The sequence below is a fragment of the Acyrthosiphon pisum genome, chromosome A1 (assembly GCF_005508785.2).
Source record: "Acyrthosiphon pisum isolate AL4f chromosome A1, pea_aphid_22Mar2018_4r6ur, whole genome shotgun sequence".
Classification (NCBI taxonomy): domain Eukaryota; kingdom Metazoa; phylum Arthropoda; class Insecta; order Hemiptera; family Aphididae; genus Acyrthosiphon; species Acyrthosiphon pisum.
Genome location: NC_042494.1, coordinates 59,334,063 through 59,350,686, shown reverse-complemented (window position 1 = coordinate 59,350,686; position 16,624 = coordinate 59,334,063). Strand labels below are relative to the sequence as shown.

General features: G+C 28.2%; 3 protein-coding genes across 3 annotated transcripts; 1 reads left to right on the top strand and 2 right to left on the bottom strand.

The window, feature by feature from the left end:
* The first annotated feature begins 1,850 nt into the window (after positions 1 to 1,850).
* LOC115033738 (neurobeachin-like protein 1) lies at positions 1,851 to 4,616 on the top strand. Its single transcript, XM_029487330.1, has 2 exons — positions 1,851 to 3,233; positions 3,685 to 4,616. The coding sequence occupies exons 1-2, from the start codon at positions 3,033 to 3,035 to the stop codon at positions 3,973 to 3,975; spliced, it is 492 nt and encodes a 163-aa protein (XP_029343190.1). The 5' UTR covers positions 1,851 to 3,032; the 3' UTR covers positions 3,976 to 4,616.
* A 539-nt stretch (positions 4,617 to 5,155) lies between these two features.
* LOC100167758 (cuticle protein 21) lies at positions 5,156 to 6,289 on the bottom strand. The gene is made up of 2 exons (XM_001947825.5): positions 6,131 to 6,289; positions 5,156 to 6,018 (listed from the first exon to the last, which is right to left on the bottom strand). Exons 1-2 carry the CDS (start codon positions 6,134 to 6,136, stop codon positions 5,344 to 5,346), a joined length of 681 nt encoding a protein of 226 aa, XP_001947860.1. The 5' UTR covers positions 6,137 to 6,289; the 3' UTR covers positions 5,156 to 5,343.
* Positions 6,290 to 9,383: 3,094 nt separating this feature from the next.
* Positions 9,384 to 16,313, bottom strand: LOC100570753. Its single transcript, XM_003244448.4, has 2 exons — positions 15,905 to 16,313; positions 9,384 to 11,272 (listed from the first exon to the last, which is right to left on the bottom strand). The coding sequence occupies exons 1-2, from the start codon at positions 15,914 to 15,916 to the stop codon at positions 10,403 to 10,405; spliced, it is 882 nt and encodes a 293-aa protein (XP_003244496.1). The 5' UTR covers positions 15,917 to 16,313; the 3' UTR covers positions 9,384 to 10,402.
* Between the last annotated feature and the right edge of the window lie 311 nt (positions 16,314 to 16,624).

Genomic DNA, 16,624 nt, shown 5'->3' with positions numbered 1-16,624 from the left:
CCATAGAACAATAAAAAATATATATTATAATATTAATTCAACTTACATGATAAAATAATTAATAACAATATAAAATATCCAGAGTGACAAATCGTCCTCGCTCAGAATCGTTTTTCTTATACAATGATATTTTATCATGGAATTCAATTCTAATACAACCCATTATACAATGACCCCCTTGTAACCTGTGATTGTTAGGGAAATGGGTAGTTTTAAAGAGAAGGTTTTAGTGTTGGTTATTTTTTTTGAACCCCCTCCAGAGCAAATTTGAATGTACGCCACTGATACTACTACTAGTATTAGGTATACTAGTATTCATATTAACTATGTGTTACCAAAATGCATATATTTTGAATATCTTTTTATAAGCATTTATTACTCAGTTGTACCTATCACCATTGGTTTTATAATACATTCTAGTATTTATAGTGTATTATAAAATCAGTGCTATTACCTATATATTATTATATTATATTCACTGAGATCCTGGGGATAGAAACATATCTATTTGCTAAATGGTTGATAGACTTATATGTTCATCCTAGATCAGTGCTTATTTTCTTTAGACTTTAAGTGTTTATGGAAAAAGTTTAAATACTTAAATTTTAATACTATTATTAATATTTCTCAAAAGTATATCAAAACATTAATTTATTAATAATAGATCCAATTTATTATGCCAACTTGATGAAAAAAAAAACTTTTTATTATTCAATGTTTTTGTAAATACTAATTTCAATTTAAAAAAAAATAGCATTTTAATTCTTAATTTTTAAGACATTTTGCATTTAACAGTATGAATACACAGGCCTTCATATTACAGGAAGCGCACTCTGGTGACTATAGAACTGTGGTAATATTTTCAATCAAGAGTGTATACGTATTGGGGTCCAGAGTGAAAACACCTTATCAATACACCTTGGAAGAAAATTATTAGGGATGAAAATAGGTGGTTGAAAAAAACCAATAGCTATAGTATACGTAATATGTTAATATGTGTTACACATACATAATAATATCATGATGATAGAAAAATTTCATGGCTACTATTAAACAACTCTACGCAGATATCTTATGTTGAGTGTTTCCGGTCACCAATCACTATGGAAACACGCTGCATACGGGTATGTCGTATAGTTATGACTCATGAACGTGTTAAATAGATTATTGTCAATCATGATTTTTAATTGTTTTTGAAATATTTTAAATAATAAAAGTTAAAAATGCTAATATTTACAAAGATACAAAATATTTGAAAGTCAATAATAATATTTTCAATTAAGATCCGATAAATAATATGATTAATTAAACAACCTAATCACTATAAACCTTAAAATTAGATTATTACTCACCATGTACATTGTACATACAATATTTTATTTTCCAAGAAATCAAATTACTTCTGGTTCCTTATTTATGAAATAAAGATAAATTAGGATTGTATTTGGTTTTGTTTTAATCGCACATTCATAAAATTATTATGACGTATTACTATTGTGTACATCAGTATACATTACAGTATAATCATGCTAAAAGTTTAATAATCCATTACATTCAAATTGTATTTCAAATAACTTGAAAATCAGTAAGGATATTAATTAATTGCATAAATAAATAGTTAGTATATTTTTGTGTAACTGTAGTCAATATTTACTGTAAAATGTTTGCATTAAAGTTATAAAAAATAAAAATATACGCTTCCGGAAGAGGTTTGCTTCGCAAATAGTTTTAAAATAATAACTCTATAAAAGTAACTACCTATATAGTTTAATAAAGATTTTTTACACATATAATATTAAACATATTTTGTTGATATTACAACGCTCTCTTCTGTGTTCTATATGAATGTAATATTTTCGTACATTTTTTCAATAAGAATATTGTTCCAAATACCATTGTCCAATCGTTTTTCCATACGAATAATATTCTTCTTTAAGAATGATATTCGTTTCGTTTATTTCAATCCCATTGTTCCGATGTAATATGTAATTCTAGCGAAAGTGTTCCAATGTGTACGGTATGATATACCTCCGTACAAACATTATTATGTATGTGTGTAACACGGCAAACGGGCAAAGTCATCTTTGGACAAATTTTCTATAGACAAAAAAAAATAATATCTCGACGTCAAACATAATTATATTTGGCGTTGTCAAAATATTATGCAAAGTATGGCATTTTTCTAGACAACCGACAGTCGTCGGGATTAGTACTGAACGGTAGGGGGCAGTTATAGCGGGTAGCAGATTCACGTAATAATAATGTATAATAATATGATATTGAAATGTGTGATGGTTATTCCTTTCACTGGAAAAATACTCCATTAGCAGTGGTGGCGGCGGCGAATAATCATTACAATAATATAACGAAGTGTTTCTCACGGTGTCTGGCTACCATTATCGATGAAGGGGTCATGAGAGGTTTCGGAAAGTGAAATCATTGTTTTTTGGACGGCACGACCCAAGTCCAATTTTTATTCGGGTGTAGCAAGTGGGCATAAATGAATAGAAAGTTACGTGCTATGTTTAGTTGGGTCGGAGTCATGCAGAAACTTAGTAGGCCTATTGCCTATAAGAAATACCAAATCCCACATTCCCACCATAGGTTTTCATTTTTTTTTTGTTTTTAATATTTTCATTTTTCTTCTTAAATAATGCGACTCGTGATATCTACATATAATTCTAATTAGCGGGTAATTGTCATCAAATAGTGTACGACGTCCAATTAAAAACAATTAATTGAACTAGGTTGAGCCGTTTTTGAAGAACATAGTATGTTTGAGAATACATATAAGTATACTTAATAATTTCACCAGTCCCGAATTAGCATTGTCTTGTTCCATTAACTGACACCCTCATTCTATAATGGTACACAGAGAAATTCGCTGTTCGTCATAACACTGACACATTAAATAATTGCATGTTTACCTTTGACCCCCCGGAAGATGTGATTTAAATTCTAATCACAATGGGTAATATTCATAGAATGTTGTCTTGTCACACCTGTAAAATGGAAAGTACGACAGTTGCCGTATGATGATTGATGTGGTGTTTATGACGAATCGTTATTTTATTTTTGCGCAGGTATCAGACCTTTGCAACGACTACCGACGGTCTATGAACGCCGAGATCACCGAGTCCATGAATACGTTTTGGGCTGAGTGCTATGAATCATACAAGAACGCATTGGACACAAGGAGTAAACTTGTAGCCGAAAGTCGAAAATCGTTTCAGGTAATAAAATTCTACGTCATTTAATATGCGCAGTAGGTAGGTATACCTTATTTTAAAAATTCAATTATAATACAAGTGGGCTTGATTCATTATTTAGAGACCATTATAATTTTATTACATAACGTCCTATAAAGACGTAGTATACTCAAAATCTCTACATGAGAATAGATTTAGTGACTCGTGGTTTTTGCTTAACTTTAGGAAGTAGATACCTATTACATACCTACTATAAAATTATTACTACTATTATTATTACTTTCTATTTTTGAGTATTAATCTAATTAGCAACATATTCAGCGTATGAATATTTTCAGTTAAGTTATTAATAAATATATGGCTTAGCTAATAAATTAAGCGATATGCATTTATTTTGTCACGGTCATTAAACGCGCTTTCATTCAATCTTGTGGGAAACAGTGGAATTATTTTTAATCATTATTTTACTTTTTAGGCGTTGATATTAGAGCCTTTTAAGATTAAAAAAGAAGAAGAAGAATCAAGAATATATTTAATGGAAAATCAGAAAAAGGCTCAACGATTACTGGTTCGTGCTAAATGGAGACAGATTAAAGGATACCTGTGCGGAGAAAGAGGACCCTGGAAGTCAAGGTTAGTATATTTTTCTATATTATTTTTTTTTTACTTGAATAGGAAATTAAAATATATTTCTTCGACATTATTTATAACCGTTATATTCAGTTGGTATATTTTAATAACAACATTAAACAAATTATGTATGTAGGACGTAGGTATATCATTATGTTATTGCGCGCACTATATATTTAAAAAAACAATGTCAACGTTTCTAAAAGTTACCTACATAGTTGTTACTAACCACGTCGACATTTGATTATATTTTAAGTAAGCATCGACAATTTAGTTATTTAGTTTTGCATACAAAAATAAATAGTTACTAAGTATCTAAAATAATAAATTATGGGGCAAGTAAACGTCTTATTGGCTTAATAATCAGATCATTTTTTCAATTCTAAATTCATCTGATGAAAACCCTATGTTGTTGCTATTGTATGATATAATTAATATAGTTTAAATAACAGTTTTCTTTATAATCTATTTTGTTGTTTGGAAATTAATATTCAAGTGATAAAAGTGTTGTAGGTACCTGCTGACATAATAAACTCAGTGTGATATTTTGTGAATGCTAATAGTTTTATAATACGGTGACTACTTATATATTTGCTATACATATTACTCTCGAAGTCTCGTGTGTAATATATACAGTTTAATTTTATCAATGCTAATACGCTTCTGAGGGTTAATCATTTTTAATAAACGAATTTCTTAACTACTGCGAAATGTAAGTATTCGAATACTTCCGCTTTTATAATATAATGTGTATCGATCGATAATCTAGTTTTTAAAACATAAGTATTAATAATTAGTCCAGCTGGATTTGCTTTATAATCATTTAAAAGTAGAATGAATCGTGTTAATAATTTGTTTAATAATTATATATTATACCTTTATCATATTTAGTAAACTTTTTGTTACTAATAAAATATTGTAAGTAGTTTTGTGTCGAGATTTAATTGGACTCACGAGTAGACTGATACTACCATTGTAGGCATGTATTATGTGAGTAGTTTTACAGTTTTACTACCTAACTTAATAACATATTTTGGTGAATGCGTGTCTTTAGGGTTTCGTTGAAAACCAATTGTATTTATATTACACTTATTAGTATCCGATAAAACTAAATTAGGTGATACGTGATGAGTGATTCAATATTATAGCGTACCTACTAATTGACTATAGTGTAGAAATTGTAACCGTATTAATTACCATTTATCCGTGATTTAACGAGTGAACAAATTAAATCATTCATATTTCATTTTTTTTAAATGAAACATTTGATAAAGTTTTCAAAAGGTTTTGATTTTAACGATAAGAAAAATAACATATTTATAGATATATAAATTAACTTTATTTGGGTTTTTGTTTTGTTTTACAGTTTGTTATTTAAATAAATATATATATAAATTATATAATATAATGAATAATAATATAATATAACCATCTACACTCTATACTATAAATTAAATTGGATTTTTTTTTAGCAAAGTATACATTAATTTGTATTGAACGTTTATCAATAACCTGTTTTGGTTTTGGTTTCGGGCACAGCTAGCGTATTCTTCAATGGTTTTGAGCCCGAGGGCGCATACCTGACTGGTTCAACTTCAATGGTATCTACTTTGATAGTTTCTACATCGTCTGTTGATACCGATGGTACGAACACGGCTTGTTGCACATCTGATTTCTGTACGTACGCATTGAATCCATTTGTTGGGTCAGCGGTGTAGTCTACGGTTCTCCTGGTGCCATCGGGTTCGATCAAACTGTATCGGCCTTTGACGACATCTCCTTGACGGGTTTCTTCTTGGCTCTTGGAGTCGCCGGTTATCTGATCCTGTACTTGGTATGCGAACGTGTACGATGGATCGGGTTGAAATTGAGCGGGTACGACTTGTACGACTTTGGCGACGGGTACAGCCGGTGCGACAAGTTTAGCTGGGCCCACGGCGACGGGAACGGTTCTGGTTGGTGTAACAATTTTGGCCGGCGCAGTGGCGACAACTTTGGCTTCTGGTGCTGTGTATGCCGTGTACGCCACCAATGGTGCTGATTGGTAGTATGGTTGCAGATAAGCCCAAGGGACTGGTCCGTGTGATGTGAACGAAGACGCAACATAGGCCGCGGGTGCGCCGGTTAAGACAACTTCGGCTGAAACCATGGCGACTACCAAGGGAAAAATGATGAATACCTGAAAAAATGTTTAATATTATTTTTTGTTTTCTGTTAGTCGGGGCGAACTGTTGTTTGATCGTAAAATAATCGATGTATTCGTTTGCTGGCTAAATATTTGTTTCACTTACCTTCATGTTGAAGAGGTTGTCGAGTCTGTGAATCGAATACTTTTTCTACTGGTAGTAGTAGTACTGTTTGAGGTGATTGATTGTGATGTGATTCGATCTTGGTCGACTCCCGTTTATATATTGTTTAAAAGGCCCTTGTGCCCCACCATTTTTAAGGACATCTCGTACGTGTAGGCAAATATAATTCATATCGATGAACATGATCATATTCAATTCTGGCGCCGTGATTAGAATTATATTATATTCATGTCTCAAATGACCATGGTGCATCTTCATAGTTTGAATTTTGCAATGAAATAGATCATTAAGTAAATTTTGTTTTCGAGCCAAATGTACAAATAGAAATTGACCCTTTTATGTATACTTGGCCAATGTATATGCATTATATTATCATAGATTTATTTGTTTTATTTACATTATTACATTATAAAGTGAAGAAATAAGAAACAATAACTTAAGAGATATTATAAAAGAATAAAAATATAATCAGATTAATGATATTTTTATTTTGTTAATCACGAAGTTTTATCAATATATTTCCATAATGATTATATTGGCAAGCTTAAATAAATTATTTGTCGTGGAGTAATTGCTGAATATTAGAATGTGTACGTGAAAGATGGTCCGACACGCATTTACCGAGGACGTTTTTATGGTGTATAATGCATACCTGATCTGAGTCTAGGCCGCTGATTAATATATTTGCATTTTTTCAAATGGGAAGTTTAAAAACATCGTATGATATTTTGTAGGCTCCTTGTGCATAAGAATATTCTCTATAAGTCTATATCATTGAAAATAATAGAAACATATTCAACTAAGAATACCAAATTACTATTTAAAAAACACAAAACAACAATAATAATATGATCTTGAACAAAAAAATATTAACATCCTGTACACATGAACATTGAACATATACACATTACACACACACACACACACACACACACACATACACACACACACACACATATTATAGTATATACACAATTAGTATTCGTACATTTTTTATAGCATTTCTCTAAAGTCATAATCAACTGTGAGCTGACAGGGAAAATTGGAGGGTTGATTGTATGACTACCTACTTCCAGTGACCGCTAATATCCCAAAAAGAAGAAGAATTAAATGCGATTTGAAAATTGTTCTACATATTTGACTTAAACTGCGTTAAAATAGTTTTAAAAAAAATGTATAAATAATATTGTTGATATACCTATTATAAATTATAGACTTGCTTTAATGTTTGGACAAATTAAAAGTAGATAGTATTATTGTAGTTTAAGATATACTAACATAACATTTTATTTTTTGTCATATTTTTAAAATGTTAGACTTTAAAGAATTAGTTTCTCCTATGATTTACCATTTATATCGCATGTAAAAGCCTGAACTGCAATAATCATTTGGAGTTTGGTCGAATTAATCTGTATATGCAAAAACCTGAAATTTGAACATTCACCTCAATACCCAGAAAATTCTTAGGTTTTAATGGCATTTGTAATTTAACATAACATATACTTACATTACCAATACTTATACTGTAAATATTTTGAGCATAATTAAAAATTTGAAAAGCTGGTTTCATTAAAAAAATCTCTACATTTACTGTGGACAGTTAAACTTAAAGTTAGAAATTTAATTTTTAAGCTTTAAGTTTTGTTAACTTGGTTTTGTTCAAAAAAATAAAATAAAACAATCGTACGTATATCATAGTATTACAAAAATTGATATCATTAAATTAAAAAAATTAAATTTTTAATTAAAAAATAATTAAAAAGTTATATATTTCATATTATATGGCGGGTGGTAAGTTTATATTCAAATCGTTAATATTGGGTGTGAAATATTTTTGAAAGGAATCCATTTGTGAACTAATTCATATTTTGTTGAAATGCAGCTTAACATTTTACTTTTAATGTCATACAGTTATAAAACCATTTATTAACCAATATATTATTCAATTAACTATTACCATTCATGTTTTTGCAAGGCACAAAACCATGGACTTTTCATTTTGTTTGCATCGTAAAATAAACATACCTACTAAAAGAATGTTATTACCTATATAACGCACGATCATTTTAAACAAATGTATTCAAACTAATAAGTTATAAGGTTATCCGGTATCCGTTTTAAATTGTTTGTGATCCGCCAATTTTTGGTGGTTTGTTGTCTTTACTCATAACTTTTCCAGCTGGCGTATTATAGTTTTTATATTTTAATATTTTTTGACAAGGTAGCTAAAATCTAATATATTATGTTACTAATAATACCTATATATGTTAACCATTTGATCTAAATTTTACAAAGTCTATATTTTTATTAATCTATATATTATTATATTGGTGGCTTAAGTGCACACTGCACACATAAGATAAGTCCAATTTGATAACGATTTGATTTTAGTATTTAATTTCATTGTATTTAGTTTTCAAGAAGTTTAACTATTTTTTCAATATATTTTGAAATTGATTTTTTTTTTCCATTTAGTATGTACTATATTAAATTCTTATTAAATTTTAAATGTGGTTTAGGTATATGAAAAATTCATAAATGTGTATTTTGCATATTATTTCCCTTACAAATAGTCAACCGGTTTTCAAAATGTAATAATTTATTTATGGATATAATGATCCGTATATACAATGATCATTGAATATATTATAGAATCGTGTTGTTGACTGTTGTAGTATTACAATGTGCGTATTTTTATTTATATTTCATAACTATACATTCATTAAAATTTAGTTCTACCTGTTCATTGAATTAAAAATACAATCACGTAGTACCTACTAATAGTTTTATTTCCAGTGTTAAATATTATACTGCTATATCTCTATTACTTTGTGTTTAAATCGACTGTTATTCATTGTGTACTTTTTATTTTTCAAATGTCTATTAAAACACTCATAAAGTTTGGTTAGGATTTTTCTATATAATTTGTGAATTTAATAAATAAATAAAATAAAATTATTAAATAATTATAATATAATCCAATTTCGCTTTCACCATCATAAAATTTCTACGTACCGGTAATGTTTTAATTCAAAATTAATTGTTGTAATTCATCTGAACTAATCATAATATATTTGTTATGTTTGGACAGTTTAAATATAATTGTAGTTTTTTATTGCCATTATTTTAATATTACATGGAGGATACCGTGCATATATTTTTTTATAATTAATTTTCTTGATGTTATCAATATTGTTGTTATCTAAAAAATGTTTAATTTATAACATTATAAAAGGAAGAAAGTGTCTAATAGGTATATATTTTAAGGTTTACTGAGTTTTTTAAGATTTATATGATACCGAGTGGAGTCATAATAATATGATAGGTACCGTGTTTGTATACGCAAATAGTCACGCATATTATATTATAGCCAATATCCATAATCTACATTATTATGCATTAATTTGAGATTAAAATTTTTACTAATAAAGAGTAAATAATATATAACATTTATTTATTTTCTCATTGAATTACAAAAATGCATAACATTGTATTTAAATATAAAACAGTTTTAGCTAATACATACGAATATATAATAGCATTACATTTAAAAGTTTTACATGTATATTAGGTATCATTGAGTATTATATACTCGAATTATAATATAATATATTATACTCAATAATATAATGCGTTTTTTTTAATAATATTTATTTTGAAGTATTTACACTAACCGATTATTACAAATAACACTGATAACAAAATCGTAATATTATTACATTAAGATGAGGTCAGCGCACTATTTGTTTACTCTCTCTGACCCACGCGCAACATAGACAAAATGCATTTACGCAGAATCATTTTTTCTGTGGTTTTAAGTTATCTTAGAGTAAAATCACCCATTACAAAAAAGATAGAGAATAATATTTTTGAGGGAATGTCATGTCGATTTGTCCAAATATTGTCTTAAAACAATTTAAACATCATTTAAATGCTCACATTTTTTTTGTTTATTTTTAAAATCAAATACAAATAAAAATAACAATAAATTATAAAATCGATATGTCATTTCCTAAAAAAATATTATTCTCTACCTTTTTGGTACCTAATGGGCGATTTTAACTTTTCACTCTTAGACTACTTAAAAACATAGATAACATGATTCTGCGTTAATGCGTTTTGTCTATGCTATGCACGTGGGCCAGAGAGAGAAAACTGACATCCTTTTAATCGTACTTATGTTATATTCAAATATTATTTTCGTTTGTATGGTCACCATTGTTCCACCACCGTTATTTTATACAGCTGTAAGTTTCACCGTTGTGCGGGATTTATCGTTGTCAATTTTCCATTTTGTTTGGCCTCTTTGACCGGTGTCTCCGGATTTGTCACCTTCTTGTAATATTTTTTCAATTCGGTTTTTGTCGTATTCGACTCTGTCTTAATAACTATCGGTTTTAAAGCCCTAGGAATATTGTCTGGTCCGCCATCCCGCCGGTCGTCGGATTCGCCCGGTTTTCGTCCGTTGGCCACTGCTCGTGGTCCGGCACCCGGACCGATCTTGTGCTCAAAAACTCCATCCGTTTCGTCTGGATCCGATAATTTGTTATAGCTTGTCGGTCGGTCACCGTCGACTATCGTCGGTGCATCATATCGGTCATTCGAATCGCCAACGTGGTCGTCGATTATTTTGTAGCCGTAACTGTACGGCGGGCCATCGATACGCGTTTCCGAGTAAACTGTAGCAGTTGCGGCTGGCGGATGATTATTATCATTACCATAACCGCGGTACGTCGGTCGATTTTCGGTTTGCTCGTCATTCGAATATAATATCGATGTGTTCGGGTTACGTCGTAGTTGCAGACGTTCGTCTCGATCCGTCGAATATTGTACCGAGTCGTAAATCGGTGCGCGCCGGTTATCGTTGTTGAGGGGTGCGAAGTATTGAAGAGATGCTTGGACCGCGTGATTTATCAAGGGTATTTTCCCGGTGTTTATCACTAGTGGCATTACCTGATACTGTTGATCCATGGGCACTGGGTAGTGAAGCGATTCGTACGAGATCCTGGACGGGGCTGGCAGTATGATGATGGGGCTTAAGGATTCGTTACTACGGTTGGGTGGCACTTGGCAAGAATGGTTCGCGAGTATAGAGAAAAAGGAGAAGATAAAAAAAAACAAAACCTGTTAAAAGACAAAAAAAAAATTAAATAAAAGACGTGTTGTTCGCTTTAAAAAAACATAATATCATTATTCCCTACTGTATGGATGATTGCATAGTTGCATAATATTGCTGTTATAACCTACTTATTAGTTATTGAATACCTCGGAACTGTACGTATTTAAGTAAAAATATGGAATGTACTTATTTAACATACAATGAGAATAGATCAGATATATGTAAAGAAATGTATAGTATGCATTACATTTTTTCCGACTATTTATTTGTAACGTCCTTGAAAATAATTTAAGTGAAGTGTCGTTTGTGGTTGATTTAACAAAATTAAATTGATAAAAAATTATCAATTGGAAACGGCCAAACTTGTGATTAATGGTAATCAGATTGTATTGAAATTCTTGCCTGATATAGTATTATTATTATTATTATTTTTTGCACAATACTAGTGTATAAAAACAGACGTGAAATCGGGTAATTGCATATTTCGCCACTATATTTCTTAGGAATTTAATGCGTGGTTTAATCAAACACAAGTATTCAAGTCCGCGTGTCTAGAATTTATAAGTTACTCGGACAGTGTCTGTTGTCAATTAGTAATATGTCAGCGTACTTGTATTGACCTGAGCTATATATCATATTATATTCATATTATTTATATATGTACAATATACATTATACATATTAGATATTTCACACGTATATATTAATATTGCTCTATGCATATTATATCGCGTTGTATTCTTGTAATCTTGTACTATATTTATATACCTCCAGTAGTGTTGGTTGAAGATTTTCAATGTTGAGATTAATATACATTCAATATCAACTTTGTTTTAAACGATACCCGCGGAGTCCATAGCCCTTATTTTTATAAATCTAATGAAATGTTGTATACTTAATATGTTTAAAAATACACATCAGTTTATTTAATATAATATTTTACATCGCTGCAAGTTTATTATGTTATAAGTCTACATCTGCAAAAATACAGTTATCTTGGTAATTTATCTATCCGACTGCTTAACCTGCTAACTATAGCTATATACTAATCTGTCACTGCAATAAGCTGTACTTATTATTCTAATCTTAATTACTGTTTGAACAATCAAATACTATAAACCAATTTTTCCATTAATTAGTACGAACAACGTTACAAAATGTTATGCTTTCATTAAGATTTTCAATTTAACATAACCCTACAGGCTACGACCTACCTTAAGTTGTTGATTTAATTTAATTGTTATTTTGTAAATCTTAAACTTGTAATTGAAAAATAAAAACCAGACTTATTTAATTACCTCACTGAAAATCATTAATTTAATAAGATATGCTTAAAATTATATATTAAATATGTAATATGATCATATGAGTCTATCATAAGTTAAAATTAAAGAACAGTGGCTCATTTAAGATTTAACGTGTGATATAAATACTATATTTTATTTATATATTAATGTTATTCATTGAATGTAATTTTAAATAGTTTTATGTCATTCAAATGTGATAATTTAGAAGATTCTGCATACAAATTTACAGGGTATAACAGGAAAACCTGACAAATGAAATACATTTTGTTCTGATCAATATTTGTGTTATTATTTTTTATATCATTCATTATGTTATCATTCTAGTATACCCATTTATTAATTTATCTAAGTCAAGTGATTTTTATGATTTTTTTAAATATTGAATTTTTGTGTAGTAAGACTCCAATAATTTGATAAATAATAACTTTAAAAAATATATTTAGATTTTGACAAGTATCTATTTATAAATTCTCATAACCCATAAAATCATAAGTTTAAAGGAGACAATTTAAACAAGATATTTACCAACATAATCGTTTTTTTTTTTTATCTAATTCGTTAATTTTTTTCTGAGCGGAGTGAGGAAGCCATTGGTTTTACAATAGTGCTTTTTTTTTTTTTTTTAGAAAAATCAAGATGGTACTTTAGAGAGATCATTTTTCGATTTTCTCAATAGTTATTTAATGCCACGGGAAAAACCACCGAAAAATTACGAAAAAAACGCTAAAAATGGGATTTTAATTTCTAACTCTTTGTTTATCACCATAGAAATGAATAAAAAATTATAATATTTTAATATTAATTCAACATACATGATAAAATAAATAATTACAATATTTTAATATTAATTCAACATACATGATAAAATAAATAATTACAATATAAAATATCTAGACTGACAAACCGCCTCCGCTCAGAATCGTTTTTTCTTATACAATAATATTATATCATTGAATTCAAGTCTAATACAATCCATTATAAATGGATTGTATTAGATTTGTTAATGACCCACTTGTAATCTACTGTACAGCAGAGCGACATCCACTTACCCTGCTTTTTTTAATGTGATATCTGGATAATCAATATTAAGAATTGCAAATTGGTAATAGTTATTTATATTTTTAATTTTATATAGCTTTATTTATGATTTGCCGAAGCTTGCATAATTTGACCACATAATAATTATGATTGCATAATAAACATTCGTGATAATGTATTAGGTTATTGCAATATTGGCATGTTATCCAAGTTGGGTATAATTAAACTATTTTTTTTTTGATAAAATATCTTAAAACAGTAACTTAATTATAAATTTAATATTTAAAAATACAATAAAAAAATGTACTGTTTGTAGGAAAATGTTTACAATACTTTAAGTATTAAAAACTATTAGCAGATAATTATATAATATCGCCAATAACAACTTGTAATCGTTATAGCCCATTAATATATACATATATATATTTTCTTATTTGAGCAGGTGAATAAAAAAATTTCAATATTTTGATATGGATATTCAGCCTATTAAGTATTTATATTATAAAAACTATCAATACTGGGTTTTCGGTTTCACTGCATTTTCGTGTTTATTAAACGTGCGGTGTTGGATTAACATTTCAGCTTTCAGCATGTGGGTTACAACAATCTGCCAAAATGAAAAAAAAGATAACGAGGATTACGTTTTCTTATTATAACATTTGTATGTGGGAAAATAGTATAATTAAAATCGAAATCTTGAGGCATACATTTTCATAATACGGTTTACTGCATTTGTGACTATTTATCATATTGGCTTACAACGTTAAAATAAACGAATGATGCTAAAAATTATAGTGATTATATCGAAATGTGGGTTACAAAAGTTGGTTAAACACAAACAAATAATATAAATTTTATAATTTCGTTGTAACCACAATTTCGACAAAAGTGAGGGTTACAAGATTTGGCATTTTCACCATCGAAATATTAAAAAAAAAAAAAAGTTAACTGTTGAATTTAAAATGATTTTTACGACTGGATCCACTTTCCTCAACAAAAGTAATGAGAATTCAACTACATGCATTAAATAAATGTTTTTACAATCAACATTATAACATTTTCTAAAAACCAAATTTAAAAATTGGCTTCATCAAATGTTTCAAAAAAAATTGATATCAGATTTAAAATTTTTAATTTCGGTATTAAAAAAAAATATTTATAGGTACTATAAATACAGCACAAGTGTTTATATAATGTGTATATAAGAGTGTATATAAAAATATTAATTTAGAACAAAAGTTAATTCATTTATCAGGTGTATATATCTGTTACACCCTGCAGTATAGTATAATATGGATTATTGGTCTATTTCCATATGATATTTTAATTATTTCATTCTTAAATCCCAAGTTAATTTGGCTAAATATTAAAGTCAATAAATTAATTTAAAAATGAACTAAAATTTTAATTTTATCAAGTAGGTATAAAGGATAAATGAACATTATTAATTTTAGTTCTAATAAAGTTTTTTTATAATTTCTTTATTTCATAAAATGCGTTCTTGATATTATTTTATTATTGCGTTGAGTGTGTTGACTCTATGCTCACATTGCTTGATCGATGTCATGTCGAGGAAATAACGGGTGTGTGGTTTTTTCCTATTTGGAATGAAGTTTTACGGAGAAAAAAGTAAATATTTATTTAAAAAAAAAAAAATAACGATTCTTACAATTATACAATTACTATATTATACGTATTACCTACATAATATACCTATATAATATTATCTTAGGTAGGTACCTCCTAAGTTTCGTTAGTCAGAATTGTAAGATATTTTAGATTGTTATTAAATTTTATTTTATTTTCAACAACTCCTATTTGTTTTATAACAATGTATATAACACGTTTTTTTTTATGAAATAAGTCGTATTATCCTTTTATTCTAATTTATAAAAAAAAATATACTTTGCTCTCACGCGTTCAGGACGTTTTAATTCAAATACATTTTAGTATAATTTCATAATTACAGCTATTTAATAAAATATAATAAATTTGTATTATTAAGCTTGAAAAAAATGTGCATGACCATGGACCAGACAAAATTATTATTCAAAACATTTAGTAGGTACCTATATAGGATAGTAATAGTTTATAATGTTCTCGCATAACTTTGCATTCTAATTATATATAAAAATATAATTAATATTTCTTGTCGTTCTACGAATTAATAATCAAAATAATATCGATAAAATCCCATAACATTTTAGTTGCTTCATTAATGATGAATGAAATGTAAATTATTATTGTTTGTTGTTACCACTATTATAAAATTTGATTTTAGATTAAACTTACCCAAGCTTCCATCCTGATCCAAGTATAGGTATGTAATATTCCAAGTAGTTCTTAACAATCTTGCTACAGAAACATTTCTTAGCATCTACAAAAATAAGTACTTTTTTGTGTGCGTCTGCGTGTATGTAAGTATGTACCTATGTATGTATGTATCATGCATTGTATGTATGAGTTTAATGGTTTATATAATGTGTATTTTATACCAGAGTTGGATACTCATATATCCGAGAAATTTTGAGAGCCCAATTATATATTTCCTACAGTGTTATATGCTTCAGAAGGGGTTTCCGTATCAAATCAGCAGAACGATTCATATTATATTTTATAAAAATATTACCGTTAACCCATAATTTATAAACATTTGGTTGAAATAGTAAGGATAAATCGAATTGTTATCATAAAATAAAATATTTTTAATGAAAATCTTTTTTTTTTAATTTTAATAGTTATAAGAAAAATAAAATAAAATAAAAAATACATATTAATTCTTGGAATAATGAAAATTGTTACACAAATAATAAAAGGGAGTCTTTCTTTGGCTTATTTAATATAGGCAAATTTATAAATATCTGATTAAATAATAAAATTAAAATCAACTCTTTGTTTAATTATAGTAGGTGTAATACATAAAACCAGTATAGTTCAGAATACTAGTATACAGTATTATTATTATGTATAATTACCATAGGTTAGGTTAAGTGAATTGTCATAATTAAAATT